Below are 27,433 nucleotides of genomic sequence, written 5' to 3'. Positions count from 1 at the left end.
GACTTTTTCTAACCACAGAGTGTACATACATACATACTCGTTAGTACATACCGAGTGTAGAATCGTGCGAGGTGAGAGGTCAAAATAATGCTGAGGTGACATCAAAAGTAATACACAGAGGTGAGAGGTTAAAATAATACACAGAAGGTGAGAGGTGAAAACCACAAACAGTCAGCAGGAAGGTGGGAAGACTGCTGCTCGTTACCCCCCAACCCACTCCCCCTCCTAAGTAAAAGAAGGAGAGAGAAAGTGTGGTAGCCCCAGAAGGGCCAGGAGCCCACTTAAAGAGAATTTAAAGGGCAAAAATCGATCACTTCCGGTAGACTTCACGCGCGGGGTCCAGCCTTTGAGCGGCGCGGTGGCAGTTTATGGCTTCTGTCCCTGTTACTGCCTCGTTATGGCTTCGGGACTTGGACGCCATGTTAGAAATTCTATTGTGCGCCTGGCAGAGCGCAGCTCGGTGCTGGCGAACAGGTCGGTGGTGGTGGTGGTGGTGGTGGTGGTAGTGGTGAGGGGGTGGATGTAAGGAGGTGCGGAAAGCGGAGGAGGGTAAGTACCCTTCCCCCACACCGATCTGATCAAACACTCGCCCTGTTCCACGTCCTTTTGCGTGACAGTGAGCCACATCCGGAGACAGCCACCGTACCTTCATGCAGCTCCGCCATTGTCAGCCTCACGTGACCGCTTGGGTGTTTATGATTGGCTTGGAGAGGCTGGAGAGGGCGGTGGAGAAGAAAGGGGCGATGGCAGCAGACGGTCGCTCCATCAGAACTGCAACCAACCACTAAAAGCAATCTGCGAAACACCCGACCATCTGTGCAGTCGTCATAAATTTTTGTGTGAACAGAAGCCACTTTTTATTTTGAAAAATACATAAATACATTTATGAACGTTTTACCCGTTTTCTTGTTAACACAGCTTTAGACTGCGAAAAAAAAATGCATCCTCTTATCTAAGTAGCTAGGGATTTTGGAAATCAGAATTATTTTTAAAACGATTTCCTCTTACAAAAGGCATTTTAACCTAAGTCCTTGTAATTTAATCCAAAAAAATAAAAATGTGACAAGATCAAAAGCTGAGTTCAGTGTATTAACCGTCGCCCACTGCGGCGACTACGAGCCGCTTCTCTTCCTTCCTTGACCCACTTCCATCTGTAATTTGAAGGGAAAAACATGTTGGGGGAGCCTCTTCTCCAAATTTCCATAAGTTCTTTTTTAATATTATTTTTAAAACGGCTAACACGGGGGACAGCAAACGAGTTCTAAAGCTGACAGCAATGACGCAGGGGGACATTACCGGGCAAAATGAAACAGGAACATTCTGGAAGGGAGAAAGCTAACAAGATATAATGGCGTGGAGGACAGCGGCATTGAAAGCATGTCAGCATAAAGAGATGAGTGCTTTCAGCGCCAGAAATGCCAGGATTTGCATGTAGACCAACAGCTGCGAGAAGCTTCCAAACGATAGCAACACAGGAATGGACAAGCGGGTGGAAGGTCAGCAACAGAAACTTGGACAAATGGTGGACGCGGTCTGGTCTGACTCTTGTCCATTGTCTTCTATCCTGTGAAACTTGCTCTGTCTCCTGTCGACTCGAGTTAGTGTGGTTTGTCTCCTGTCAGCATGCCATGGTGTGGTTTGTCTCCTGTCAGCATGCCATGGTGTGGTTTGTCTCCTGTTTTCTCTAATCAGACAGCTCTCCATTTGGCAGAGCTCCACCTATCGTCTGTGCGTCAGTCTGGAGTCAGGAGGCAGCAGTAAAGAACAGCTTTCAAAGAGGCAGGACAAATAGTTTCAAACTAAATCAATAAACTTTTTACATTTCCTTAAATTGCTGTTGTTTCCTCAGCTTCTTCTGGGGTTGTTTCAAAGGACATGATTGGAAGGCTGATAGAATTTCTGTCCTCGGAGACCTGAGATGGACATGCAAAGTGAAGCGCCTGCTGAAATGTTAGAAAAGATATTGCGAGAAATAATCTAATTCTGCGGAGTAAATATTTAGCAAAGAAGCGACTTGCGCAAAAAACAAAAACAATTATTGAAAATGGTTTAGTGCTGGTCATCTTCCTCAATGTCATTGCCGAAAAATGTATGTTCCTCTGAAATGCCTTTCCTGCATTTCATTTGATATAAGCAAGCAAACTGGATGCAACAATATCTGTGGTGTGTCACCTGATGTATAGTTTACCTGCTACACAAAGAGTGGAAACTAGTCGCAAGGGGAGGATCGATTCTCTTCACAACTGATTGCGCCTGGCTTCGTGTTGCAGACCGATTTCCTTTTCCGTTTATTTGTTGTCCTTGTTGTGAGTAAGGCTATGGAACACTTTGGTGGCGGGTTAAAACATAACATCTTTCTAGACTTCAGGGCTCCGACATAGAATATGATATCCTTCCAAACCTGAGAAGCTTCCGCTGGTTGAAATGGTGAGGTGGCAGTGAAAGGACCACCCGAGGTTGATGTGTCAACGTATGGTCACATGTCCTGGTCTAGAGAGTAGTTTTCCTTGAATGCTTGCTGGGAGTAAATTATCACTAAATGCCTCCCAAACCGGACACCTACTACTGAATATAAAAATATTTGTAATTTGTTACATTGTCACATATTCCATCAGAACTAACCCAGGTGGCTTCTGTGTGTTGCAGGTTGTGTCCCAGACTGCACTGCAAGACGCCAAGCAGTTGATCCTATGCGCCTTCGATGAGAATAAAGATGGTCGCATCGACATTTCAGAGGTAAGGTGAGGGTAGGGGATGATAACCATCTAGAAAGTACTTGCATTACATATGTGATGTGCCAAGCATGCCTGGGATTTGTAGAGTATCAAAATTAATATTAATGGACGCATTAAATATTCGGTGAAGCGCCTCTTACATTGTTTAATTAATCAGCCAACAGGAAGGTCTGAAATATGTTAATGAGGTCTGTGAGGATACTCTTAGTTTGGTCTCTGTGAATGGTGGTGTCTGAAGACCTATATCTAGAGGAGGTAGGAGGATTTTCATTCAAACTTTGTAAAATACTCTCTTGTGTAGAGTTTATCTGAATCATCAAAAATTTTTACATTATAATTGCCATAAGTCTAGTGAAACCTGTCCAGCAGATGAAATGAAGCCTGTGGGCAACAACACTTCTGACCGCCAGCATAAAAAATGAGTCTAACCCTCATCAAGAAATCCACCCACAACTGCTTGCAGAGATTGCATCAAGTTTCCTGAAACAAGTTTTATTCAGTTTTGTTGAAATGAAATTCTAGTTTTTCATTTCAAACGCCTGGACAAGGCAAGGTTCAGACAACTGTGCTGTCTGCGAGCCTAAATCTCCCTCCCTTCCCCCTTCACAGCCTCTTTCTGATGCGATGATGGACTGGATGTGCTTACCCCAGGTGAACTTAGTCGCAGAAGGAAGGTCAAATGAAGGCAGAAATCAGTCACATGGGAAAAGAAATCCTGTGTCGTCTGCAGCAGACGAGTGTTTATATGCATTCTGACACTGGGATTCCTTTGAAATGAAACATTAATATAAAAAAAATCGTTTAACCTGGTGGCCAATAGGGTTTAAGATGTCTGGAGCTGATGTTTCGCATCAGTGCATCATACGTTTCTCTTTTATCATTCTTCACTTCCGGTACCATGGTGTTAGCAGCAATATTCATCAGCCTTTGCCTGCTCTTGGTTGTTTCGGTTGTTGCTTTGGCGGGAAAGTGCAGACGGGTAGAGAGACCCACAGTTGCTGATGTCACAGAGAAATGTTGAGTGTACCACCCCTTGATGGTGCTCACCACCAGGTACTCAGCTCCCCACACGAGGCCTGGTGATCAAAACTGCTTTTTTCCACTTCACGATTAAAGAACCCCGTTTCTTTGTCCAAAAGGTTCTTCAACTGGTCACGTGATCCATGTATGATAAGGACAAATAATTGAGTGAATTTTCCCCCTAAAATTAAAAAAAACCTGATGGAAGCTGTTCTTTTTTATTTGTCAGCTGGCCCAGATTCTGCCGATGGAGGAAAACTTCCTTCTGTTGTTCCGCAGGGATCATCCGCTGGAGTCCAGCGTGGAATTCATGAAGGTAATTAGTCGATCGGTTTGAAATGTGAACCTGATTATGCATATTTGCTCACAAATTTGCCACGGGGTTAAAGGGTGGAAAGAGATAACACAGACAAACGAACGGGTAAAGGGAGTGGAGTGGAGAGAGTGAGAAGTATTAACCCATTCAATATAATAATTTATTCCGGCTCACCACACTGCGTCCTCAAAAACCTTCTTCCTTCCTTCCCAACCCACCCCGTCTCCACCAACTCGCTTGAGATTTGAGGTGAGAGCAAAATCATGTTGTTAGTGAAGTGTAAAGTATGTTAGTACCACGAATGAACTGATTTCATTGCCTTGAAGCAGTCAGATTCCAATGAGACAATATTAAAAAAAATTCTGAAGCGTCGTAGATCATAATTTATGTTGATGTTGAAAAGCTGCCTTCATTCCCATGTCCTGATGATAACAATTTTATGACGATGGTGATTTGCTGAAACTTTATTTGTTCATTTAACCCTACTGCACCTAAATAAATTAACTCCTGTGCTACTTTTTCCTAGAAAAGGGATCTCAACAATAATACTTTCGTGTTGAGTGTTTTTATATTTATTCAAAACGTTCTAGGGTACATGAGATCACTTCCCCTTGTTATCAGATACCCGGTTAACATTTAAACGATACCTGACTTGACCGCTTGATGTCCACACTAGGATGGTTGACATTTGTATGACTGTCAGTTCAAGTTGTCTGTTTGTTCTTGTGTGAAACATGACCAGTATTGTTGACCAAACCAATGCAAACATCATCCTTACACTCTCACTTTTTTGCATTATCAGACCTTAAAGGTAAAAACACAGGTGTTAGTATTGTACTTGGATTTGTTTACATCAAGTCTTCAGCCAATGGGAGAGCAGGAACTTCTACAAGTAGGTGTATTCGTAAATAATTGTGATATTTCGAGTTCTTGACTTGTTTCTGTTTTGTAGCAGAAAACCTTTTTAATCTTCAAACCTCACCGAGTGTTTCACTACATAATATTACAACATTTTTGTGAAGGTTTTGCCCCGTTTTTGAAGATCGAACTCGAAAGAGCGATGTAACCTCCCCGCTCCCCCCTCAATCAAATATTGTGCAGACAGCTGCTGCTTCTAAACTGAATCGTTTCTGAAAACCTACCATCGGGTCTGACGCCTCGCAAACAAACCTCCAGATGTCTGACGCTCCAGACATCAGATATATGGCGCTGCAGTCTTCAGATGTCGGTCCTGGCAGTCCATGCCATCGATCCATCCTTTAATCGTTCTACCTCCATCCTCATCCCTCATTCTACGCCAGCGCTGGAGAACAGGCCTGGACACAATACAGTTCCAGACAGGACCTGACCCTCCCGTCACCGTTATTAACGAGCCGACGGGTGGTGGACCCCACTTCCTCTCATCCTGCGCCATTCCTCGTGGAGTCGTCGTGTCGATAACTCTGTTGTTGTGAGCTCGAGAGGGAATAGAGTTGTCTTTGAGCATGGCCGACATCTGCATCATAGTCTTGTCAATCATTGGCCACACGACCAAGAGAAATTAATTTCCTGCGTCGGTGGCTCCACATGGTCCAGCTCTGGCCGTGTCCAAGCAGGATGGAATTCACATCAAAACCAGGCGCTTTGATGGTTTAAGAGGATTTGGCGCTGGTGGAGCAAGCAACTGTGATAGAAAATTCCCTCTTCCTCCCTTCCCCATCCCCTTCCACATTTAAAACACAAAAAAATGTGTAAAGCTGAAGATACTGACTGCTGTAACATGAGATCGTGTTTGCAAACACCCGAACATTTTATTAAGGAAGATTGTCACAAAATGAACCCGGTTTCGAGAACTAACTTCCATCACAAAGGTTTTCTCTTCGTTTTACAATAACACTCTCTATAAACTCTCAGACTTTATTAGAGGAGAAAGAGAGGTAACGATGTTAGGGGTGGAGGTGGATAGGGAGGAGAATGGTTAATGTCTGTATGCGTGCCTGTGAGGACTTCAGAAGACTCGCTGAAAGGAATTGCTTGGTTGTTGATTTTTTTTACTCGAGGTTCCTTCGGTAATAGCTCACTGCCTTTATTGTGCTCGTCTTTATTTTCCTGACAGAAAATGGAAAGCAGGTAGAGATTGTAGCAGGCACAATGGACCTAATGTAGTCAGGAACTGGCATCCTGGAGTAAGGCATCCCTCGGCATGACTGTGGGAGCGGCACATTACACAGGGGAAATATCCCCTCGGCTTCTGCTGTTAGGAACAGTAAACAGGGCGATAAACCATGGGTCTTTCAATGAACACTTGATGGAAGGGAGGTAGCTGAGATCTTAAAAAATATTCTTAGCCGAGCGTTGCGATTATAAAAGAAACAAGAGCTACCTGGAGCCAGTGAGGCACGTGACTAAAGCAGTCAGTGTTGCACATCCTGACACTGGTTAGAAATTTTACATATCAGGTTAGGTTACAGATAAATAAAGATGGGTCTTCTTAAAGTTTTAGTCGTGTGGGTCAGTTTTTTGAGATGGCGGAGCTGTCGCTGCTGCTGGATGAAGACTATGAAGACTTATGTGGGTCAGGAAGGCGTGAACCGACTACAACAAACCTTTTAATGGCCCTGGCTTTCATGTGGCTTTGGCTCGTTCCAGCCAATAAATCCACAGCAGCCCAGCAGCTCGACTAAAACCTGAAATGCGAAATGAACTCCTTGAAAGCGGATAACCTGCTTCCGTCAGGCTCTAGTGGAACTGGTGAGTCCGGGGTGGGTCGGGGACGGGGTGAGGGTAGGTGGGCTTTGTTTCGTTCCACTGGAGGGCGGTCCTCGGTCACACCTCACTGCACACAAAAGGGAGTGAGAGTGTGTGGCTATTGAGATACCCACAGTTCCATAATTTTTCTTGCTAGTAGACTGAAATTCATGTGGAGAGTGTGTTCCACCTCGAGGCTTGAACAGCCAATAAATAGTTTTATGAGCCAGCCATGGGAGTAGATACAGTGTCCTGCGTACACGCAAGCTATCAGATGTGTCGGGCTGTGGGGTGATTCAGACATGATTTCAAGCCTGAGATTCTTATCATGTTGCGAACTCAAGACATAGAGTTTATAGTTTGTTTTTTTATCTCATCGGTTGTCTGCTCAGACACCAAAAGTTCAGCGTAAGGAAAAAAAGATAATTCAAAAACAAACCTGTCTAGGTTCCTCCCTCACCCCGCCTCCCAACACACAGCTACCGTACGATACAACATGAATGGCTAGCGTTAACCAGATCGCTAAGTTTAACTGTCGGGCATCCAGCTAGCGACTTAGTGAGCAGTCATGCAACTGACCCCAGAACTCACACCAAACAGCTCCAGTCGTGTCTACCTAAACACACACCAAAGCAGAAAGCAAAGAAAAAGTTTAAGAAAAAGCAAAACGCATTTTATCTGTTCTTTCGATTCCACTCCATCTTGCCGTGTGTGTAGCTGTCACACTAACCCGTCGTCCGTAGCAACAGGGATCTGCTGTTGTGCCCCGGAGTCCATGTGGAGGAGAAGTAAAAGTATCTTGATGGCCGCACCGATGGCACCACTCCAAGGAGGAGTCTTGCTTCAATCACACAGCTCATGCAAAATATTTTTCTTTTCATGGGCTTTGAATTGCTTTTAGTGTGGAGTACAGTCTAAGCATGAGTTTACGTTTTTGTTCCCCTATTCCCCCTTCTCTCTATCCTTTCTGTATCTCTCTCATACATACACATGCAACGTGTAATCATGCATAGATACATATGCATGCGTGGAGTATTCACATACATACAACAATATGATATTATTCTTATCGATGTTTGACTTCAGACAGAAGCCTGGAGTTTCTGGCGACCTTAGTGACCCAGACCCTGTCCATCCAGACGCATTGATCCCTCTCAGCTTCGATCTCTGTCACAGAGGGACGACCGTTGGCTGTCACGTGACATCCTCTCAGAGAGAGACTAGCGATCGTTGGCTTGTCCCTCCCACAGGGTCCACATGGGAGGTCACAGGCTGACCAACGTCAGGTCCACACGAACTTTGTGACCAGTTTAACCCTTTGACATCTACTGTCGGGGTGTGGGAGGCGGGGAATAGTGTAGGATGGGGTCTTAAAGTCTACTCACCAGTCAAACTTGCAGAGTCTGAAATGTACTATCTACATTTTTATTCTACTATAAGCCAGACTGTCCTTTTAAATGTCTTTCACAACATTTCTTAATTTAGCGAGATTTACCAAGACAAATTTATCTTTAATGACAGAAAAGTTTGCACAAACAAGTAAAGTCTATCGAGCTCTTCCCTTAGAATAAAGATATTTTAAGACATCCATCCTCCTAAACATTAAAAATAATGATTAGAGAAAGATGAGACACACACACCATAATTATATTCCCCGTTATAGCCTTTGTGAATGTTTCCGTGGTTGTAAGACGAAGCACACTGAGCACTCTCTAGCACCAGCATCACACAGTGGAGGACTGGAGGATTCAGAAGACTGTGTGGACATGGAGCAGTGGTCCTTGACATTTGCAGCCTCCTTCACTTTGTCTAAACATTCGTGTGAAGGAGTTGTCCTGCTTAGTACAAGCACTACTGCAAGCGTTCGACACAATGTAAAAGCTTTTATGCAGACCAACAACAACAACAACAACAACAACAACAACAACAACAACAACTCCCATGTGTCTTAGCGAAGTATCACCTGTACAATTCCTCTATCACCTGTACAAACATCACCTGTACAATCGTTTCTTCTTTTACCAGGTCTGGCGGGAATACGACACAGACCACAGCGGCTACATTGAAGCTGATGAGCTAAAGGTGAGAGCATTGTGACCCCTGACCCCGCTAGACAAGCTGGTTAATGCAGATTTCCTCTGTGTACAGCGTTAACGAAGGTTTATGTGGATTTCAGTTCTTTAAAAAAAGATCAATTCCCCGCAGCAATAGGGCATAATTGCAACGAAAGATTTGCCTGATGATCACATTGCAGATGAATTGTAACATAGTTACAAGACTAATGAAACATCCAATTAAATCCATCTTCTGTGTGTATGTGTGTGTGTACGCGCGCGAGACTGAAGACTGAATAAGCCGTTGGCAATTGTAAACGCTGCGACACTTTTGAATTTTTTTTTTTTTGCTTTTTTCCCTTTTTTTTGTTTCTTTTATTTATCAAGTTCTCTGTGGACCGGTATAACAAGATGACAATCTGAATCGTTACTTCTAGCGACTTGCAGACATCAGCTTTTATTAAGCATGATAAAAAAAAAAAAATTCTTAATATCTCCTTGAATTCAGTAGAAGACGGCAGGACAGCTTTAAATCTCTTTTCTCGCCCGATCGTTAATGAAATCTTCTCTTGCACTCACCAGGAAACCCGGCCCTGAGCCCCACACCCCATCTGCCCACCCTGATTATGCGTTTGTCACTGCAGTGCCGCTTCTTTCAAACAATTTGCACACGTCTCTTATCCCCTGAGTTTTGTTGATGTTAATGTTTCCTTTGAGCAGATGTTCCTGCACGACCTGCTCAAACAGGTCAAGAAGGACGCGGAGGTGACGGACGAGCAGCTCATCACCTATGCTGACACCATGGTGAGTCGGTGAACGCTTTATTTCTCTCCCCCTTTAATCTGGTCCCCTTTTCTCTCTTTCTCTTCGCCCTAGTTTTTCTCTTACACGCACAAATACACACATACGATGATCTTATAATACAGAAATCAACATCAGACCCATGTTTGCCTTTTCCTGCAGACCTCGACAGTAAAACAAACGCTTTCGCCATGAAATGTTGGGTGGTTTTCTTGTTTCTTTTTAATATCTAATCAAGTAAAAAAAAAGTTTCATGCAACAAAATCTGTGGCTTTGGAATTTTCAAAGTTGTTTTACGGCTGCAACACAAATTGAATTGTCGCCATCAATTCCATTCTCATCTTTCAACAACACAAAAGCAAAAAAGGATGAAACGATGGAGACATCAAGCGAACGACTGACTGATGACATCTGCTATGGCGACATCACTTTCTTCTCTTGTCTTCAGGGAACCGAGCCACTTTAGTCTTCACTCCGCCCCCTACACTGTTGTTGTTATTATTATTACATAAAACCTGATACTGTAATGATGTTACAATGATAAATTTCTTGTGAATCGCTGCAGCAACTGTCACAGACATCACAACCTGGTTTGAGTTCCATTGCGAACTATTTTGTCTGATCTGCCTCAAAAAGCCGCAAGGAATGCTCAAGAAAGCCATCCACTTTAATTTAAATTCAATTCTTACACTACAACATGTCTATACATTATTTGAATGTTCTATAGAAACACGTTAATGGTCTGTATTAAAAATCAATATTGTTTATAATTATTGTTCTTGTTATTGCAGCTGCAGCTCTTTGACCGCAACAAGGACGGCAAGCTTCAACTTAGCGAGATGGCCAAGTGAGTTGCTATCATTATTGTTCACTCAGGCACACACACACATACACGTCTTGTTACTTAATACTTTCCTGACACAGATACTTGTCGGGTGTGTCTGCTGAGGGTGACATCTTACACTCATTTCATTTCTGAATTGTGGAGGTGGCAGAGTTTCTGGGCAACAGTTGGAAGCCACAGCTCTCTTGAGATGAACCTCTGTGACTTCTATCTCCGTAGCCCAGACAGAAGCCGTTCAAATGATGTCTTGAACATTGCTGGTGTTCCCTGAAACCAAACATTATTTTTTTCACTCGTACAGACAAAATCTGTGATCCAGCGTCTGTTCTACTGTTGATTTTGGCACCAGACTTTTTGCCTTTTGCCAGGTTCATCAGCGTTTACATTTTTGTGCTAAACAGAAAATGTTTATTATTTCTATTCGTACCACCCTACTGGACTTTATTACAGGGTATTCTACCCACAAATACATTTACATCAACTCACAATTTTACAGAATCATTATTCCTTGTCGGTTAAAAGCCTTATTAGACTTATTCTATTTCTATTTCACAAGTTTTATTTATTGAGATATATATTATGCAACGTCGCTAAATGTTTTACATTTATCTCTTTAATATTTCTTCAGTCCTTTTAAAACTTCGTTTTTGTTTCTTTATTTGTTTTAGTGTTGATTGTTTATCTATCTTTTACAGGCATAAAATGTTTACTTGCTGCTGGCCCGTTCATTTGCTGTTGTAAATTATATATTTAGAAAGCTGCTTGTTTGACGAGTTTTCATCGATTTCTGCTTCATTGGTGTGTTGTTGAATGAATTATCTACCTGTTTATTTGAATTACTTACTTTGTGTCCCTTTACAGACTTCTGCCGGTGAAGGAGAACTTCCTGATGCGACCAATTTTCAAAGTAAGTAATCGTTTGTCAAACGAATGGAAACTCTATGAGACTAATTAATTGTTCGTGCATCTTACCGTTTAGTTGTTTTTGGAGTGTCTTCCCCTGAATTCTATCACCACTTTTGACTTTTGTCTTCCCTTTGCTCAGTCACCCCGTCTTTCCTTTCACCATTCCGCACGTTCACCTTGTCTGTAGAATGGCACAGTCCTGCTTCTGTCTAGAGTCTGAGTGTCGTGCTACCCGTCCAGCCACCCCTTTGGCCCCTACCTCCTGAGTATCGTAGACAGGGTGGAAAGTTCTGTCAACCATGTTGCCTAGGAATGGCATCATTACTGTCTGTCGGTAGCAGTTTCCAAGAGACAAACCGTTCGGGATGTGTATTTGCCTGCGAATGTAAGCATTCATTTCCATCTGGCAACGTCCTTGTCTGCATATTTGAGATGAGACATCACGATCAAAACAAATCACTATTGAAAGCACAGTTTTCTTTTCAATCTTCCATCGCCAAAACGATGAAAAAAATCACCGATTAACATACAGATTCATGGCTATTAAAATTCTCGTTTTTTTAACAGCGGGAATTGATATACTGCAACTTTCGATGCCAATACTTTATAAAGTTGGTCAGAAATGGTCATGTGATGTTTGCTGGAATTCAAACTTTAAATCAAAATGATTCTGGACATTGATATCTACATGGTGTCTGGCCAAAATTGGCCCGTGCACTTTCGCATATTTGGAGTTGTGAATGCCAGGTCTCGAGGGAGCCCCGGTGTGTAGCCAGCCATGTGAAGTAGGTTTCTCGTCTGCTGCCACCAGTCTTCGTTTACAGAGCCGACTGGCCAGCTGCTCACGTGGCTGTAACAGACGATTCCCGAGGGCGTGAAGGGAGGACAGAAAGCAAAGAGGAACATCTAGGAAGCGATGGGCAGGTCATGTTCCACTCTGGCTCCTTCTGCCCACGATGCTGCAGGAATACAATGTTCTTCAAGTCCAAGTCTGAAGTCCTGAGGCAAGGGCTCACAAATTTGATTCGGGTCTCTCAAGCCCAGCTTTTAATATCTTCTATCTTCTGTCCTCCCTTGAGCTAACTGGTTGGTGTGAACAGGTTTGCTTCACTCAGTTCGTGAGCCAGACTTTCTGCGTACACCTGTCAACTCTTTGACAATGTGCCAGATGGCGATCGCAAAAGTTCCAAGTCTCTGACCGCTTGGTAGCTGAACATCTCAAACAGCCCATCACGATGATCAAACTCTGTCGCTCGCACAAGATGGAGCAATGTTTCCCGTTGTCGCAGCGGTTTCCTGCTGTCCAGACAAATTAGACTTTTCTCCGCTGTCCAAAAAAACAAATTTTGCGCTGTTCAGACAACTTCCAACTCTGCTGTTGACCAGACCAATCCAGAGTTGTCTGTAACGGTTTCCTGTTGTCCAGACAAAACCATCGCTGTGTAAACTGCTTCCCGCTGCCCAGACAAATGCAGAACTTCCTAAACAGTTGCCGATGTTCTCGCCTTGACCCTCCAAGCTGGAGACTCAGTTCCAGACATTGCTTCACTTAAATTGGTGGAATGCCCGTCTTTTGTTCTAGAGTTACACACTACAACAAACATCACTAGGTACAGTAAAAGGTCAGCAACACCTGTTACAGGACAGTTTATTTGCTGTTTGTAAGCTCGTCTACGCTGACTAAAATTATAATTGCTTACATTGATTTTTTCAGAAAAGCAAGTATGTCGAGCTTTATCATTATGCTGTTCAAACTGACCATAAATAAACTGAAAAAAATATAAACTCGATCGTTTGGGGTAACCATCTAAGCCCCGGGGCATGCTGGAACCTTATAATACTTGTCACGAACGGGTCTGAAAACAGCAGACAGATCGAGTTCCGAGTACAGAAAGTTCATCCAGACTTCGGTTGCCATTGTTTCTTGTGTGATTTCCGTCCGGCCTGAGGCAGAGGATCATTATTGACGATGGCAATCGCTTTGTCCGACAACTCACCTGTCTGACACGATACGATAACTCTGTGATAACTTCCCATTTCAGGCTATAAGCTTTACTAAAATTTGAGTCTTACGAGAGATAACGACGGATCCCCGACCCTCCCTGCTTCTGGTCTTCATCACGACATGACGGGCAGAGCGTTTGTGTGCAGTTCACGTTCCAGATTTATGCTGTCTTGCAAACTAAACACTGGTAGCTATTGTCCTGATATGAATTTGAAACAAAACTACGAAGAACACCATCACACGAGGTATGTGGTAACAAAAACCAAGAAAAACTTTCTTGAAAGGACACACTTGATACACAACTCTCGACAAGTGTGCAGGACGTAGAGGAAACCGAGAACTACAGAAACAAATGGATAAAACACTTGAAAAGCATTCAAAACTTTAACGATCTTCAGCAATTTAAAGGAAGGCTGGCTATTCAGCTTTAAAACGGAGTTACTGTCCCATGCAAGTGGATGTTTGAGAGGAAAAAAATACACAGGCCCTGGAGACGATGCAAATGACGATGGACGGAGGGGAAGAAGTCAAGACTTGGAATGCGCATGCCCTGCAAACACGAAACCTGTCTTCAGGGAAGAAGAACAAAATTGTTTTATTGTGAGTATCGTCCCTTACGTGACTGTTGACAGCAGAACTGAGAAAGACTGTTGCACAATGTTTTATTGACTGTCTCTCTCTCCCTCTAACCCTCCCTTCCTTTCTGCAGCAGTGTGCTTGGAGATGTGATGAGATTTCACGTTCCTACCTTAGTCTCTCTCTACCGTTCTATTCTCTACTTCTTCAAATTTATTTATGTTCTAAATTGTTTGGGCATTATGTCTTTTTTGTGCGAATTTGTGAAAAGATAGATTTACAGAAAAAATGAAACAACTCATTGTTTTTATCGTGTCTTTCTAATCATATAAGCTTTGACAGGTTTTGGGAAAGGGGTGTACATTTAATCAAAGTTTGGGATGGGTATGTATATACTCCTCTTTTACAATGATTGGAAAATAACTGAAAAAGACAAAAGACTGGTCATTGAATATAAAAACTACTTTCCACGATACAGGCGGCCAGCTCATAAAGATTATTTTTAATTTTAAGTAAAAAGTGAAATCATCTAAGATATTATGAGTCTACAAACGAGACAAAGTTGGGAAAATGGAGGCTGAGGAGCTAGATGACATGTCTTTCGAGACATTTATAAATAGGTTTGGAGATATGATCCTGTATGAGAAGTGAACTCACGGAAACTTGGTTTTTCCTGAGTGTTGTGTCTGTCCTTGACTGTACTTTCCTCCGGGCATTTGTCACGTGTTCACTTTGTCTAAACAGTAGATTTGTTTTTGTTTTTGTTTTTGTTTATTTTGATTGGCTTGTTACACTGAAGGGGACCTTTTCTGTTGCATCAACCCGCGTGGGTTCAGTCGTCACCAGTAAGTCACCAGAACGTCAGTGTCTTGTTGTCCACGTCAAACATACAATCACATTTAATGACGTCATCTCTTAGTGTGGTCTGACGCAAAAGTATTTTTGTCAGTGTCAATATTACGTGCCTCCATATTCCCAATGCATGCGTTATGTCTGTGTGTATGCGTGCGTGCACGCGCGCGTGTTTGTGTGTGCGTGTATGTATGTGCGTGTGTGCATGTGTTTGTGTGTGTGAGCCTATGTGATCATGTGATTATACTCTTAAAAGCAAGCATGTGATGTTGTTGCTTAGTTCTCTGGCAGCCATCTTTGTTCTCGTTTGTGTTGACCTTTCGCTTCCGTTGTGATCCGGAACAAGGACTGGGGGCTGTGATGTCACTTCTTTGCCGCAGCGAGCTTTTTGGAATGTTGTTTGTGCTTGTAGTGCTGACTGTGTTTGTGCAAAAAAAAAAAAAGTGTTGGCCACGTGGATACTTGTAACAGTCATGCTTACCCAGTGGACTCAGTGATTGGGTGGATGCTGTCATCGTCTTACATCAAGCCATTCATCTTTATTATCAACACATCGCATTAAAACAAATAATTCTTTCTGCAATTCACTATCCAACAGTTCATTTATTTTTAAGAAAATCAAGTTTTCGTTAAAAGAAACAGTCTCATGAAATTTAAAATATTTTCTTCTGACATAGTATTTAGTGTCCTACATATCATTCATGCTTGGCATAATAGTAGTGAGTTTTCTTTTCCACTGAAGTCTAGTGTTCTCTCGCACAAAATACATCTTCTGGTATCTTTATTTTGTGTATGGACTGGCGAATGTAATTTTAATATGAAATTTATTACACTAAGATGACATTGCTTGATACCCAGAATCAGATATTTTTTAATTGAACGAGTTACTTTATTGTTGATTATTTTCTTGAATGTGCATTAATCCTCTTAAAAGATATTTTACACGGTAAATAATTTTTATGTGAATATGTGTAATATATATATATATATACTGAACATTTATATTATTAATCTAAATACTCTGCTAAACACAACTTTTAGTTGAACATAATGCATCATACTGACCATTGTATACGGTCATCAACAAATTTCAACATTTTCACTAAAGCCGTAGTTTTTAGACAGATTATTTAGCCATAGCATAAGCACGTTGTGCATTTTACGTTCATAATAATTCAACCATAACATGTTTGAAGTCAATAAACGGTTCCTGTTAAAGACAGAAAAGGATGCAAGGTAGACAGATACAAGAGACCGTGTTGAGTCACATACTTCGCCAGGTTGTCTGCCATGGCACGGAGAAGAACTCAGACATGTCTCCAAAATCTTGTCGAATCAGATAACAATAAATGTCTTTTTTGTTAGCATGCAATCTTATCCATTCAATCACTCCTTTTCTTGGAATCTTCTGACTTTTCTCGGTATCTTCTGACCTTTGTCGGTTGCCTCTGACCTTTGTCGGCTGCCTTTGATCTTTCGCAGTATCTTCTAACCTTGTTTCTTGCTTCTGACCTTTCTTGGTATCTTCTGAATTTCGTCAGTTTTTTTCTGAACTTTCTCAATATCATATGACATTTGAAGGTTTTTTCCTTGACTTTTCTGACCTTTGTCGGTATCTTCTGACCTTTGTTGGTATCTTTCTTGATTATTGTCAACTACTAACGTGAATCCAGGTACATTTTTTCTCTTTTCCTTCGGTGTTTCAAGACATTGCGTTAAACCACCACCCGTCCATCCATCCTGCCTGACTACACCGACATGTTTAAAGAGGAACAAAAATAATCTTCAGATGGTCAAGCCTTTACAAGATACTGATTCCTCTTAAGCCTTCTTGTCGTGAGATACTTATTTCTCCTATTTCTTCGGAATGCAAGTCGTTGATGGTTTGAGCCTCAGTTATCCCAGGTAAAAAACAAATGGGGGTACAATTCACAAGTATCTTTGTCTTGGCCGAAATATTTTCAACATCTCAGATCATCGGTCAGGTACAGACGCGTTTGAAAACCGTCTCCGAACAGCAGCCAGAGAACCACAGATCAAGCATGTATGAGGACCAGACAGAGCTTGAGGCTAGAGTGGGGGATATTATCTCGGAATAATGAAATCTGCCTCAGTGGGATGCTTGCCTGCAGCTCATCGGCTTCACTGACATATTCACGGAAGGAGACTTACTAGAGTCCCAACCTTGTCGTGACTTCTGGACGGTGTAAGGACAGGTCTGAGACAGAACAATTACCAGACTCGGCTTTTTGCTGTGTTCCCTGTCCTGGCGTTTGAGCATTAGGGATGTCTCAAGAGAATTACCATAATTAAGCCAACAAAATGCAGACTGTCGGTCTTGGGCTTCCAAAACACAATCATCCCTCCGGTTGGTAAACAGGGCAAGAAAAGGACAAGGGGAGGTGAGCTAGATTAAATTTCATAAAAACTCGAGGCTAATTTTTAAAATTCTGCTTATATTTTCTGCGTAAAGAATTTTGATTATGGAAATGAAGTTTTTTCTTCATATTTTACTTGTCTTTTGACAACGTGAATGCTTTGCCGGTTTTTTTTTTTTCTTTATTGGAGACTTTGGATGAAATAGAAACTTATGACATTTTTGGTAGAAATACAATCTTTGCAAAGAATGGTCCGTCCACCAACAGAGATAAGGATTTTGATGGAAAGATATCTAAGTTGTTTGTATTTGCTAAAGTCGTGCTTTGGATGGCATCATTTCCAACCTTAGCGTAAGTAAGGCCAATGAAATGCGGTATGAACATGGCTGACATGACTAGAGAGACAAAAAGAGGATAAACTCGTGACTCAGTGACCTTCCATCATGGAGACCTCTTCTATTATGAGACCTGTTTGTCTACTTGTTGTCAGGAACCTTAATGATTCCAGCTCAGAGGTGAACGATCTACTACATAAAAAACAACAGAAATGATGTGTTTACTTTTATCATTAACAGCATCAAATACTACGCATGAGCTAAACCTGGATTACACAGTTCCACATCCTAGAGTGCCTAAAACCGCCTTCAAGGGGTGGTTGAGCTTAATTCTTTGCACTTAACATTTCCTTCTAATTGCCTGCAACCGTCCACTTGCCTCAGGCCACGAATGTTGCTGCCTGACAGACCTCTGACCTTTAGAGGCGACATCATAACTGCTGGCACGGAAGCTGAGATAATCGAAAGCAATAATTTTAAGAATTGAGAGTAAGAAAAAAATACAAGGGCTTTGCTTTTTTTCTTCATTTTCTTCCTTCACTCCCTTCATCCTGCTTAAAATGGGAAGAGCAAAACTTAAAAAATAACTTTATTATATATTTCAGACCTTTCACTGTTTAATCCTATATCTATTAGAGACCACAGTAGTTACTTTTTATTTGAAACCAGTTTAATCTTTAGGGAAATTTTGGTTTCAAGGCAAAAAAAAAAATGTAAACTCAAACGTAGCAACCTGTCAACTATTAAAGGGAATTCGGCATGAGTTCACTAAGCCCTTTCCTTTATCAAGATTTTCTGAATCAAGTCCTTGGGTGTAGCGGGGGAGTGGTAGGAGGTCATCGCAAAAAACAAAAAAATCCAGAAAATGAAGGATTCCTTGAGTTGGGGATATGACCTTCTGATTCTCCCACAGCAACAATCAATATTCTTTGCAGAAGATTACTTCAGAGGAAAATGCATCGTTTCCTTTTTTTTTTTCTTCTGAGAGAAATCAATCCGCTTGGCGCATGACTGGCTGCAGTTTATCATAACTTCCGTTCACATGTTTCATTGACCCTCCTTCTCGTGCTACTCATGCGACAAAGCCAGTCATATCCTTTCTCGAAGTCGATGAAGTCGATTTTGCCAGGTAAGACTGACGGAAAATTGCTGCCTTGCTGCTGAATGTCTTCTTTTATTGTCTCTGTTATTAGACATTCCAGAAACCGGTAAACAGAACTCTCGTCAAAAGAAAGAAAGAAAAAAAGTACAGAGAAATTGGTTTTATTGAAAGGCTGATGGTCTTCATTCAGAATGTTGTAGACGTTTTATCATCAGGTGGCGCTGCTGCACGCTAAGTATTAACTTGGAGCATAATCAGACTTGTAGCTGACATCCTCACACCCATACCAGCAGATGATTCCTCAGCTGTATGCACTTTCTTAGAAGCAAACATCTGCTTGTCTTTGAAATATATTTGTGGTAAGTAGTCATGAAATGTATATCCTGCAATCTTCTAAAAAGGAAAAACAGTAACATAAACAAAGATTAAAAAGGGGAATTAAACAGTGATAAGGCAAGTGTCATGGCTGTCACACGTCCATACAAGGTAGGTAATACTAAAGTCCATGTCATACAAGTAATAGATGTTGATGTTTAAACCTACCAAATACATCATATATCTATCTAACATATATCTCGTGTAAATGGAAACAGACCACAGGGCGCACATGTTATAGAGTTATCCTTGAGTTCTGATCACAGTTCGGTTCAAAAATTACTGGCCATGAGTATTTATCCCATTCACAACCCCAACCCTCACCTATCCCCCTTCCCTGACTTACCTGTAAGAACTTGTTCTAATTCACAGTATTGCCAGCAGAATGCTTTCCTCAACTTCAGCCACTCAAACTACTCTCGTACCTATAGTCAATTAGCGAAAAAAAAAAGTGCGACCGGACAGACACTAGTCCAGCGGAAGCAGAAGTATGTTAAGGACGACCATTCCGGTCTAGACAGAGTCTTTTTGAGGATCCACGATGAGCATCAGCCTGGACTCAATCTGTGTTCCGCCGTCTGGGGACGAGATGCACAGAAAATCTTCAGTCGCTACCTAAAATGCTTTTAAAGGTTTAGAACCGTGCAATCTTAATGACTGGACTGAGTTTAAGGTACTACTTGGTCTCAGGATAAACGGCTACAAGTATCACCTCGGATCTCATCTTCTACATTCCCGTCCAGTCTGTACAAAGGTTTTTCTCTTCTTGGACTAACATCTATGTGCAACGACATTGATACAATATTGTTATCTTCGCTAACAGGGAACTTACTACGGAAGATCCAAACAGATGTTCTTTGGACAACACCTAGCGACCGATGCAATGCACGGAGTTTCCATGACAACAATGATTGAAACTGGATCCTACAGGCAGAATTATTAACACTCGATTGTGTAGGCAGAGTTATCAGCACTTGATCCACAAGACAACGCTGTTGACACTGGATCCCAGTGGGGCTTACACCCCGTTCTTTCATTCGTGTCTGACCGGTCTCTGTTTCCCTCTGGCGGAAACGCCTGATGTCGAACAGTACACCTCCGCGCCAGCGTCCTGCTGGAGGTTGGAGGAGGCAGTGGGGGGATACCCAGTCGAACCCTGCGGTTAATTACGACACTGCTACAGCGTCTGCGACGACGGCGACACCAAAGTCGGGAAGGCGGGTGGCAGTAATTTACTGGTGTAATTACATATCTTCAACTAGTGCTGCCGCCTGCGCTTAGAGACCATCATCGGACGGACGGCAACCGTGACCATCTATTTCTCTTTCTCTCTCTGCCGCTGGCGACCTGCCAGGTCATTTGCGCGGGTGGCTAATCACACCCGAGTTGCTACACACAACACGAGGTGAAAGGTTAACTTGCCATCATTCGCTTGATTTTTTTTGAAGCAAAAGATAATCAGTTTAATCTCTGGTTTCCTCTTTCAAGAACTGAATGGGGAGCTTTTCTGAGTAGATGATAGTAAAAGATAACAGGACATGAGATTTTGTTTTTTGTAGTAGTAGAGGACGAAGACCTGAGTCAATGAGAAGCGTTGGTCTTCGTGTAAAAATGTGATCAGCAGTAACAGAATTTGCTGTTCTGTGCAGGGCGCCAAGCAGTTGACAAAGGATGACATCACTCGTGTCTTCAACCTCTATGACCGGGTAGGTATTCTTCCCAAACAGACACAAAACTATGAAACATTAGAATAGGAAGGGAAACTGTTTTGTCAGGCATAAGAATGGCAAAGGGAGTGCTTGCCATCATCTGAAAGTGTTGCTGTATTTTGTCCGTCTCTGTTCTCCCTCTTTCTCTCTTTCAGTGTGTGTTCTCTCCTTTGGTGTGAGAATGGAAAATAAATTGTTTAGTCTGCTTGCCAGACGAAATAATGAGAAAATAATCATTGCTTGGACATAGCCCAATATTCTCCTGTCACAGACTAGCCGGCATAGCACGTGGGATATTGGTTTCTAGGTTTGATTGGTTTGATGGTTGGTGAGCGTGCGTGACAGTCACGCACATTACTGAGTTGTGACTCACGAACTCTGTGCTTGAGATGTGGCGAACCATTTGGCTGCTGCCTCCTTGGTTGAGTTGTAGCGAGTGTTTGACTTCTCGTGCTTGAGATGTCATCTTCTCGCTTCTGTTTCTGCACTTGCAGGACAACAACAAGTGGATAGAGAACGAGGAACTGCACGGATTCCTGAAAGACCTGATGGAGCTGATACAAGAGGTATGTTGCTCTCACCTCGCCAAGATTGCAAACTTCTCATCCTAAACTCAAATTATACTGCCGCTGGATTGCTCGTAGCCACCAGCTATAGTCTTAGTCATATCCATATCATCACCATCTTATAAAGCGCCACATACACACACACTGACGCACTCGACATAGTAAGTAAACATGTTGTCTACAGAATGCCAAATGGGAATGATGAAAGATATGGTAGCCATCAGCTGCTTGCTCGATTCTTTTGAGAAACTCTAATTCAGGCTGTGAATGTCATGTCCATTAAAAACTTTTCTAACGTAGCATATCTCATTTGTCAAAGTACACTCTACATACATTAAAGTGGTTTTACTTTTTCCCATCCCTCACCCTCCATTTACTGACCACGTCCTCCATGAACAGTTTTCACACGTGTCCCACGTCGCACGTGAAAGATCGACTTGGCCTCGTGTCCTAACATTGTCCCTAAGATCGCTCTGTCCTCTGACTTTTTTTTTAAATCTCTTTATGTGTATAAGAGCGTGCCTCTGAAGTTAATCAGCCCGGGGCTGCAACAGAACCAACATGATAGTCAAGGGCAGTAATGGTGGTAATGGGCAGTAATGGTGGTAATGACAGCATGCTATGCCCTGCCTCTGCGATCACGCGCACGCTGTCGCTGGTCCCACGCTGGAAATCACTGATGACCAAATTGCACGTGACAAAACGATATCAATCACGATGATGGCAGGACGGTCAACACTACCTGGCCTGGGGAGGAAATAAGCCATGCAGGGCTCTAGGGGAGACAAGTCTCAATCTCGATCGTGGGAGAGCATTCAGGCGGAAAACGGTTCTGACAGTTTTTCTCGCTCCCTTGTGTGATGTTACAGCTGCAGATAGTTTTAAACCCTCCGCCATGTGGGACGTTGGGTAGTTTAACCACCCGATGATGATGATTTTTTTTCACCAGGATTACGATGCTGAGGACATCGAAGAGTCCAAGCGGGTCCTGCTGCAGCAGTGCGACCTCAACCGAGACGGTCGTATAGACAAGGACGAGCTGTCCATGGTCCTCATCACCTTCGCGAGGGCTTCGCGGGTCGAGGACAGCGGCGCTGAAGCCGCGGCGACCGCCAAGTGAAGAAATCTTCCACGTCATTATCCACCCACCCACCCAACCCACCTCATTACCCTCCTTCCACTCTCCACTTCCCCCTCTTCCCTCTGATCACTCGCCTTCCGGCAGAACGGTGGCGCTCGCCTTCGCAAGAAAGGAGAGTAACCCGCTGCTTCCTTCTCTCTCTCTCAAACATTTCGTCATGATCACGTGAGCTTCTTCACGCGGCTGTGTCCTTCCCTTCCAACCATTGCACATCTCAATCGTCCTCCATCGTATGTGCCAGGCCATTGAGTGTTTGATTATTAATTACTGTGGACGTGTCTTTCACATTCAACTGCATATACCTTTTACTGTCCATTATTTTGACCTCCATATCATCTTCCCAGGCGTGGAACAAAACTGTAGCTTTTGTATATCCCGACCAGTCCATGTCTATCACCTAGCATCGATCACGAAGGTTTGCTCGACTGTGATTCTTGGTTTCAGGACGACTTCTTCGAGGTCAGTCGAGATGTTTGTTCAGCGGCTGTAGCGTTCCTTATACTCTTTTGCCCCATTTTCTGGACCTCGGCCCCTGATGGTCTTTGTCGGACAGCTGAGCATGCCTTACGCACCGTACTTCCCCAAATGGCGCCGACGAGTCTCAACAGGAAGTCATTTTGTGCAACATTCTTATAACTGCCCTCCAAATCCAAACAACCCACCCGGCCACGAACCGACGCATGCGCAGAAAGACACTAGAGCATCAGGCTATACTCGGACACTCAAAAAAAAAAATTATACGGGTGATATACTTCCGCCTTAGTCCGTAGAGTAAAGTGGTCCGCGGTCCGCTTTGAGAACCACTGCTCTAGAGCATCATGCTATATTCGGACACTAAAAAATAAAAAAAAAAAAATTATACGGGTGAATCTGTCACTGCCTAGTCCTGAAAAGTCAATTCGCTGCGCTTAGCAACTGAAGGTAGGACCACTCGCAACATCCGGCTGCTTATAAATGTCCAAACCGAACTCAGGCCATCATAGCACTGACACTTCGGCTCCACGGCCTGTTCTTTTCCACTCAGCTTCGCCCTGAGGACAACAACAGCAACTTTCCAAAGCAACATTTCACACTAAAACAGAAACTTCAAACAGATGACCAACACTTGTTTTTAGTGCGCATGATGGCATGTTATTTGAAAAAAGTGTGCTGGGAGTCTCCAGGGTTGGGTATGGATGATAAAGAAGCGCATTTAAGCATCTATCAATCTTTTGCCTAAAATTGTCCGACATTTAGCGTTGTAAGGTATCAGACATGATAGAAATATGGTTGTCAAAGTCGAATGTTCGCTTCATGAGTCACTCCCAAATTCGTTTGACGCATCTCACACATGTGTCTGCAAACACTCGGCTAAGTCTCAAATGGTTAGATGAACAAGATGACACGACGGGGTGTGGGTTCGGAAGGGAAGCCCAGTCTTTCCTCTCTGGTTTTTCTTTTTCAGCAGACAGAAACTTCAGCTAGAAAGATAACTCCTTTTCTGTATTGCTTGCTCAAAGTTTCAGTTGGCTTTCCTGTCCACTTTGTCCCCAGTGTTTTCAAGTCGATAGCAATGGCCTGGAAAGTTTGATCTCCCCCACTGCACCAACTTTCCAGCTCTACGTTTTCACGCAAAGATCACACATCATTAGGCTTCTTTATTTTTTTTTTTCTTTTTACGATTTTTATACAATTGCTGGGTCTTGCACCCTCTATCATGAATATTGCTCTACTTTAAGTACATACTTAATGTACACGTATCGAAATGTCTTTATGGATTTGCTTTCATCAATTTTGTTTGTTTTGTATAAATGTATCGTTGACGTTTGCTCATTACTCTTTTTCTACATATATATATATATCTTATGCTAACCTTCGCGAAACCGACTCCTGCTTCGGAACGAAAACTGTGCTCAAATAAACAGTGCAATCAAACCGGAAATGTGGGTTTTCTTTTCAATCCTTCAGCTTCTTGCATTTCTTCTTAAGGACCTTGGACCCTTGCAGATGTTATAAAGCACCGCTTGCTTTGCATCACACCCCATCCCTCCTAAAAGCTTTCTAAGAATTTAATAGTTTTTTTAATTATTCTTCTTTGTGCCAGAAGTCATGCCGAGTTTACTTATCTGTTTTTGGAATAGCAGTGCCTACGAAAATGTCTTAAAGAAACTTCATCCATTCTACTGAAAAATAAATGAATACTAACGACTGCCAACCAAACATACGTCGTTGCTACAGAAAAGAATCCATTAAAAATACTCACGCGGGATCCAAATTCTTCAAAAAAATCATCTTGAAAGTTGTTTACTAGGCGCCAGAACCGAGAAGTATTTCGTCTTTAATGCGACTCGTGTACATTCAAGTGTTGTGAAGTATCAGTGTTGACCCTATAGTACCTACCTACCCTGAAAACAAGGGCTGGGTGCACAGAGGTGCGAGCTGAATGCAAGGCTTAGCAATCAGCTCAAATCCTTATTTAAACAATAGAAGTTTAGCATGCAGCTGCTTCCCGTTACCATCATGCCACTGTGTACCCGGCTCCCACCCGGCTTGTGATTGTCAGGGTCAAATTAGCTCTATAGATGGGCATGCATGTTCCTTTTTTTTTATTACAAAAAAACAACATTCCTGCAATGTATGACTTTTGTCACAGTCAAGAGCTTATGTTCGTACAACACCATAACAATTCACTTCGCAAACCAGCTGGCGCATCTGTTGTGTCTCTCAACATCCTTTCTGAAACGCACAGCAAAGTGTCTGTCAGAGAAGATTAAAATTAATTAAATAAAGCTATGTGAAAAAGATGTTGTCTCCCATGTGTGTATGTATGTTCGAGGCTCCTTTGTGGTGTAAACGGGTGGCTATGATAATGCTTTAAATGAAATATATCTTTTATGCCAGAGATGGTGAGAAAATGTGCAGTTCTGGTTTTATCTTCGTCTTTACAACCATCTTGTATGTTTCCGTTGCTGATTCAAAGTTTGGTTCCTGGCCATTGCGAAAGTTCTTAAAAAAAACCAACAACAAACAAACAAAAAAAAAAAAAAAAATCGGAAACATCGAAGACCATAACGTCCAACGCACATGAGGAAGAATCAAGAGTCTTGCTTTTGAAGTTTAAAACGGTTTCCAGACCCCGCGGACACTATTTCATCTTTCTTTACCCTCGGACACCTTTGCCACACTTTATAAGTACTGCTCCAGGGGTAAAACAACATCTGAGGTGGTCTGGGCATCGCTTTATATCTTTGGAAACAAGACACTTGTCCTTGAATTTCTCCTACTGCCCCAGGGCAACGCTTTACCCTCGTGTTACAACTACGGCCCCTGGGGTAACAAAGCAGACACGATGTTGAACAGGTACAAGGACCGCGCAGGTCAGCGTGAACAGCTCCACCAAACCAAACTTCAGGATGTCAAAGAAGGAGCACTTTTTCAAAGAAAATTATTTACACCTACAACCCAAACATGCCGCCGGGCAAAAGCGGAAACGAGCGTTTATCATGCGTTTAAATGAAAATTATTCACTGTCAGCAGGCTTCAGTCTCCATCACATCCGCATTTTGCCTGGAAATGCGCAAGTCCTGTTCGGCCGTTTTGGCATTTCAGGAATGTTTTTGTGGCCCGACAATCACTCAGGGCCGAAACTGCTGAAGTTCAGGAGGGGAGAAGATCGTGATTTTTGGTGATGTCTCCGCTGGAAAGATGTGTGTCTAGAAGCCGGCTAACCAATCAGATCTGAGTGGTCCTTCCTACATTTCATTTTTATTGTGAATACAACGGAGATAAAAATACACATTACCTTCTGAAAAAGAAAGAAATGAGCGTATGATTTCAAAAAAAAAAAAAAAACAACAACAAGCAGAAATAAGCAGTTGTTTGTAAGTGATTTCCAAAGACTAAGTCGCAATAACAGTCCTTAAAAAAAAATTCTTTTCCGTTCAAGAAAAATGCTACAACTGAGCCAGTACTTAGCAAACATTCTCAATTAAGAAATGTGGATTCTTTCCAGTGAAGGAAAAAGGCTTGGGTAAAGGGAGAGAGCAATACTTTGATCACTTCCCGATCCTCGGATTCCAGCAGACATCACGTGACAGCCAGCTATCGATTACGAGTAGCTACGTGCACGGGTGAGAATAGCTATATATATATACACCTACCCCTCTACACACTCGCAGAGAAGCCATTTTAACCTGTTAGACCCTGTTACTACCTCCTACTATGTGCTGTCATGAAATTAGGTTTGCAGATTACCCCTTTCCCTTTTCTCGGGATAGTGTGCATTGCCAAAGGTTCACGGAGGCTAAGGTCTACAAACTTTTGATTTTATTACACTAACTTTGGATGCTGCGGTTGTTGTGTTCTTTATTCTTATTTTTTAGGTGTAGGGAGTTCTGCAGACGGCAAGCCGGTTTGGTGTGAAGAGAACGACGATGTGGCACGCACGTGTTTTTGCAGAGCTGGCGAGGACATATCGACGAATCCAATTCTCGATTAGAACCGATGTTCTTGAATAAAAATTCTTGCTGTTTTAATTCCCAAGTGTGGATTGCAACTCCCTAGTTGGTCACCTCAAAACACAGTCCTCGCCAACCTGACTTTTTCCAGGCTATCGGAGCGTGATTACTGCCTGTTAGAGATGCCCAGGAGACAAGATCTCGGCTCCACACATGCAAGCAAAACTGAGATGAACTTGGGGATGACAAAGACCGTCAGACTACCTCCACCCTGAGAACCCACCACAAGTCAATAGTAACCGTGTTGACAGTTGTCCGAACGTCATACGGTGAAGTAAAGAGCATGCTGGGTACTAAAAGCAACTCCATTGTTTACATCATCGTCGTCGTCGTCGACATAACTTGTTTACCGCAAGTTTCCCACACACAATGGAAGCTCAAAGCGCTTTGAAATGATATATTCACGCTAACAATATTGTCAGTTATGTTTACACTCTGCACTATACATGAAGGTATTTAAAAACAGAAACAGTTGTGCTCTCCTGCCAACTCCCG

General features: G+C 42.6%; 1 protein-coding gene across 2 annotated transcripts in view; it reads left to right on the top strand.

Annotated features, from left to right (window-relative positions):
- The window catches only part of LOC112577266 (calbindin-32-like), a 71,316-nt gene extending 48,133 nt beyond the window's left edge, over nt 1–23,183 (top strand). The window contains exons 4-13 of one of the 2 annotated variants that reach the window (XM_025260317.1): nt 2,647–2,736; nt 3,985–4,071; nt 8,824–8,880; nt 9,573–9,656; nt 10,445–10,500; nt 11,359–11,404; nt 14,821–14,829; nt 20,676–20,732; nt 21,230–21,301; nt 22,251–23,183. In XM_025260317.1, coding sequence (XP_025116102.1) covers nt 2,647–2,736; nt 3,985–4,071; nt 8,824–8,880; nt 9,573–9,656; nt 10,445–10,500; nt 11,359–11,404; nt 14,821–14,829; nt 20,676–20,732; nt 21,230–21,301; nt 22,251–22,421 — 729 coding nt within the window. In that variant the 3' untranslated portion in view covers nt 22,422–23,183. The remainder of the gene's footprint in view (nt 1–2,646; nt 2,737–3,984; nt 4,072–8,823; nt 8,881–9,572; nt 9,657–10,444; nt 10,501–11,358; nt 11,405–14,820; nt 14,830–20,675; nt 20,733–21,229; nt 21,302–22,250) is intronic. The other variant, XM_025260318.1, reaches the window with a different exon arrangement.
- Nucleotides 23,184–27,433: the final 4,250 nt, after the last annotated feature.

The sequence above is a fragment of the Pomacea canaliculata genome, linkage group LG12 (genome assembly GCF_003073045.1).
Source record: "Pomacea canaliculata isolate SZHN2017 linkage group LG12, ASM307304v1, whole genome shotgun sequence".
NCBI classification, from domain to species: Eukaryota; Metazoa; Mollusca; class Gastropoda; order Architaenioglossa; family Ampullariidae; genus Pomacea; species Pomacea canaliculata.
This window is presented reverse-complemented; position numbering and strand designations above follow the sequence as displayed.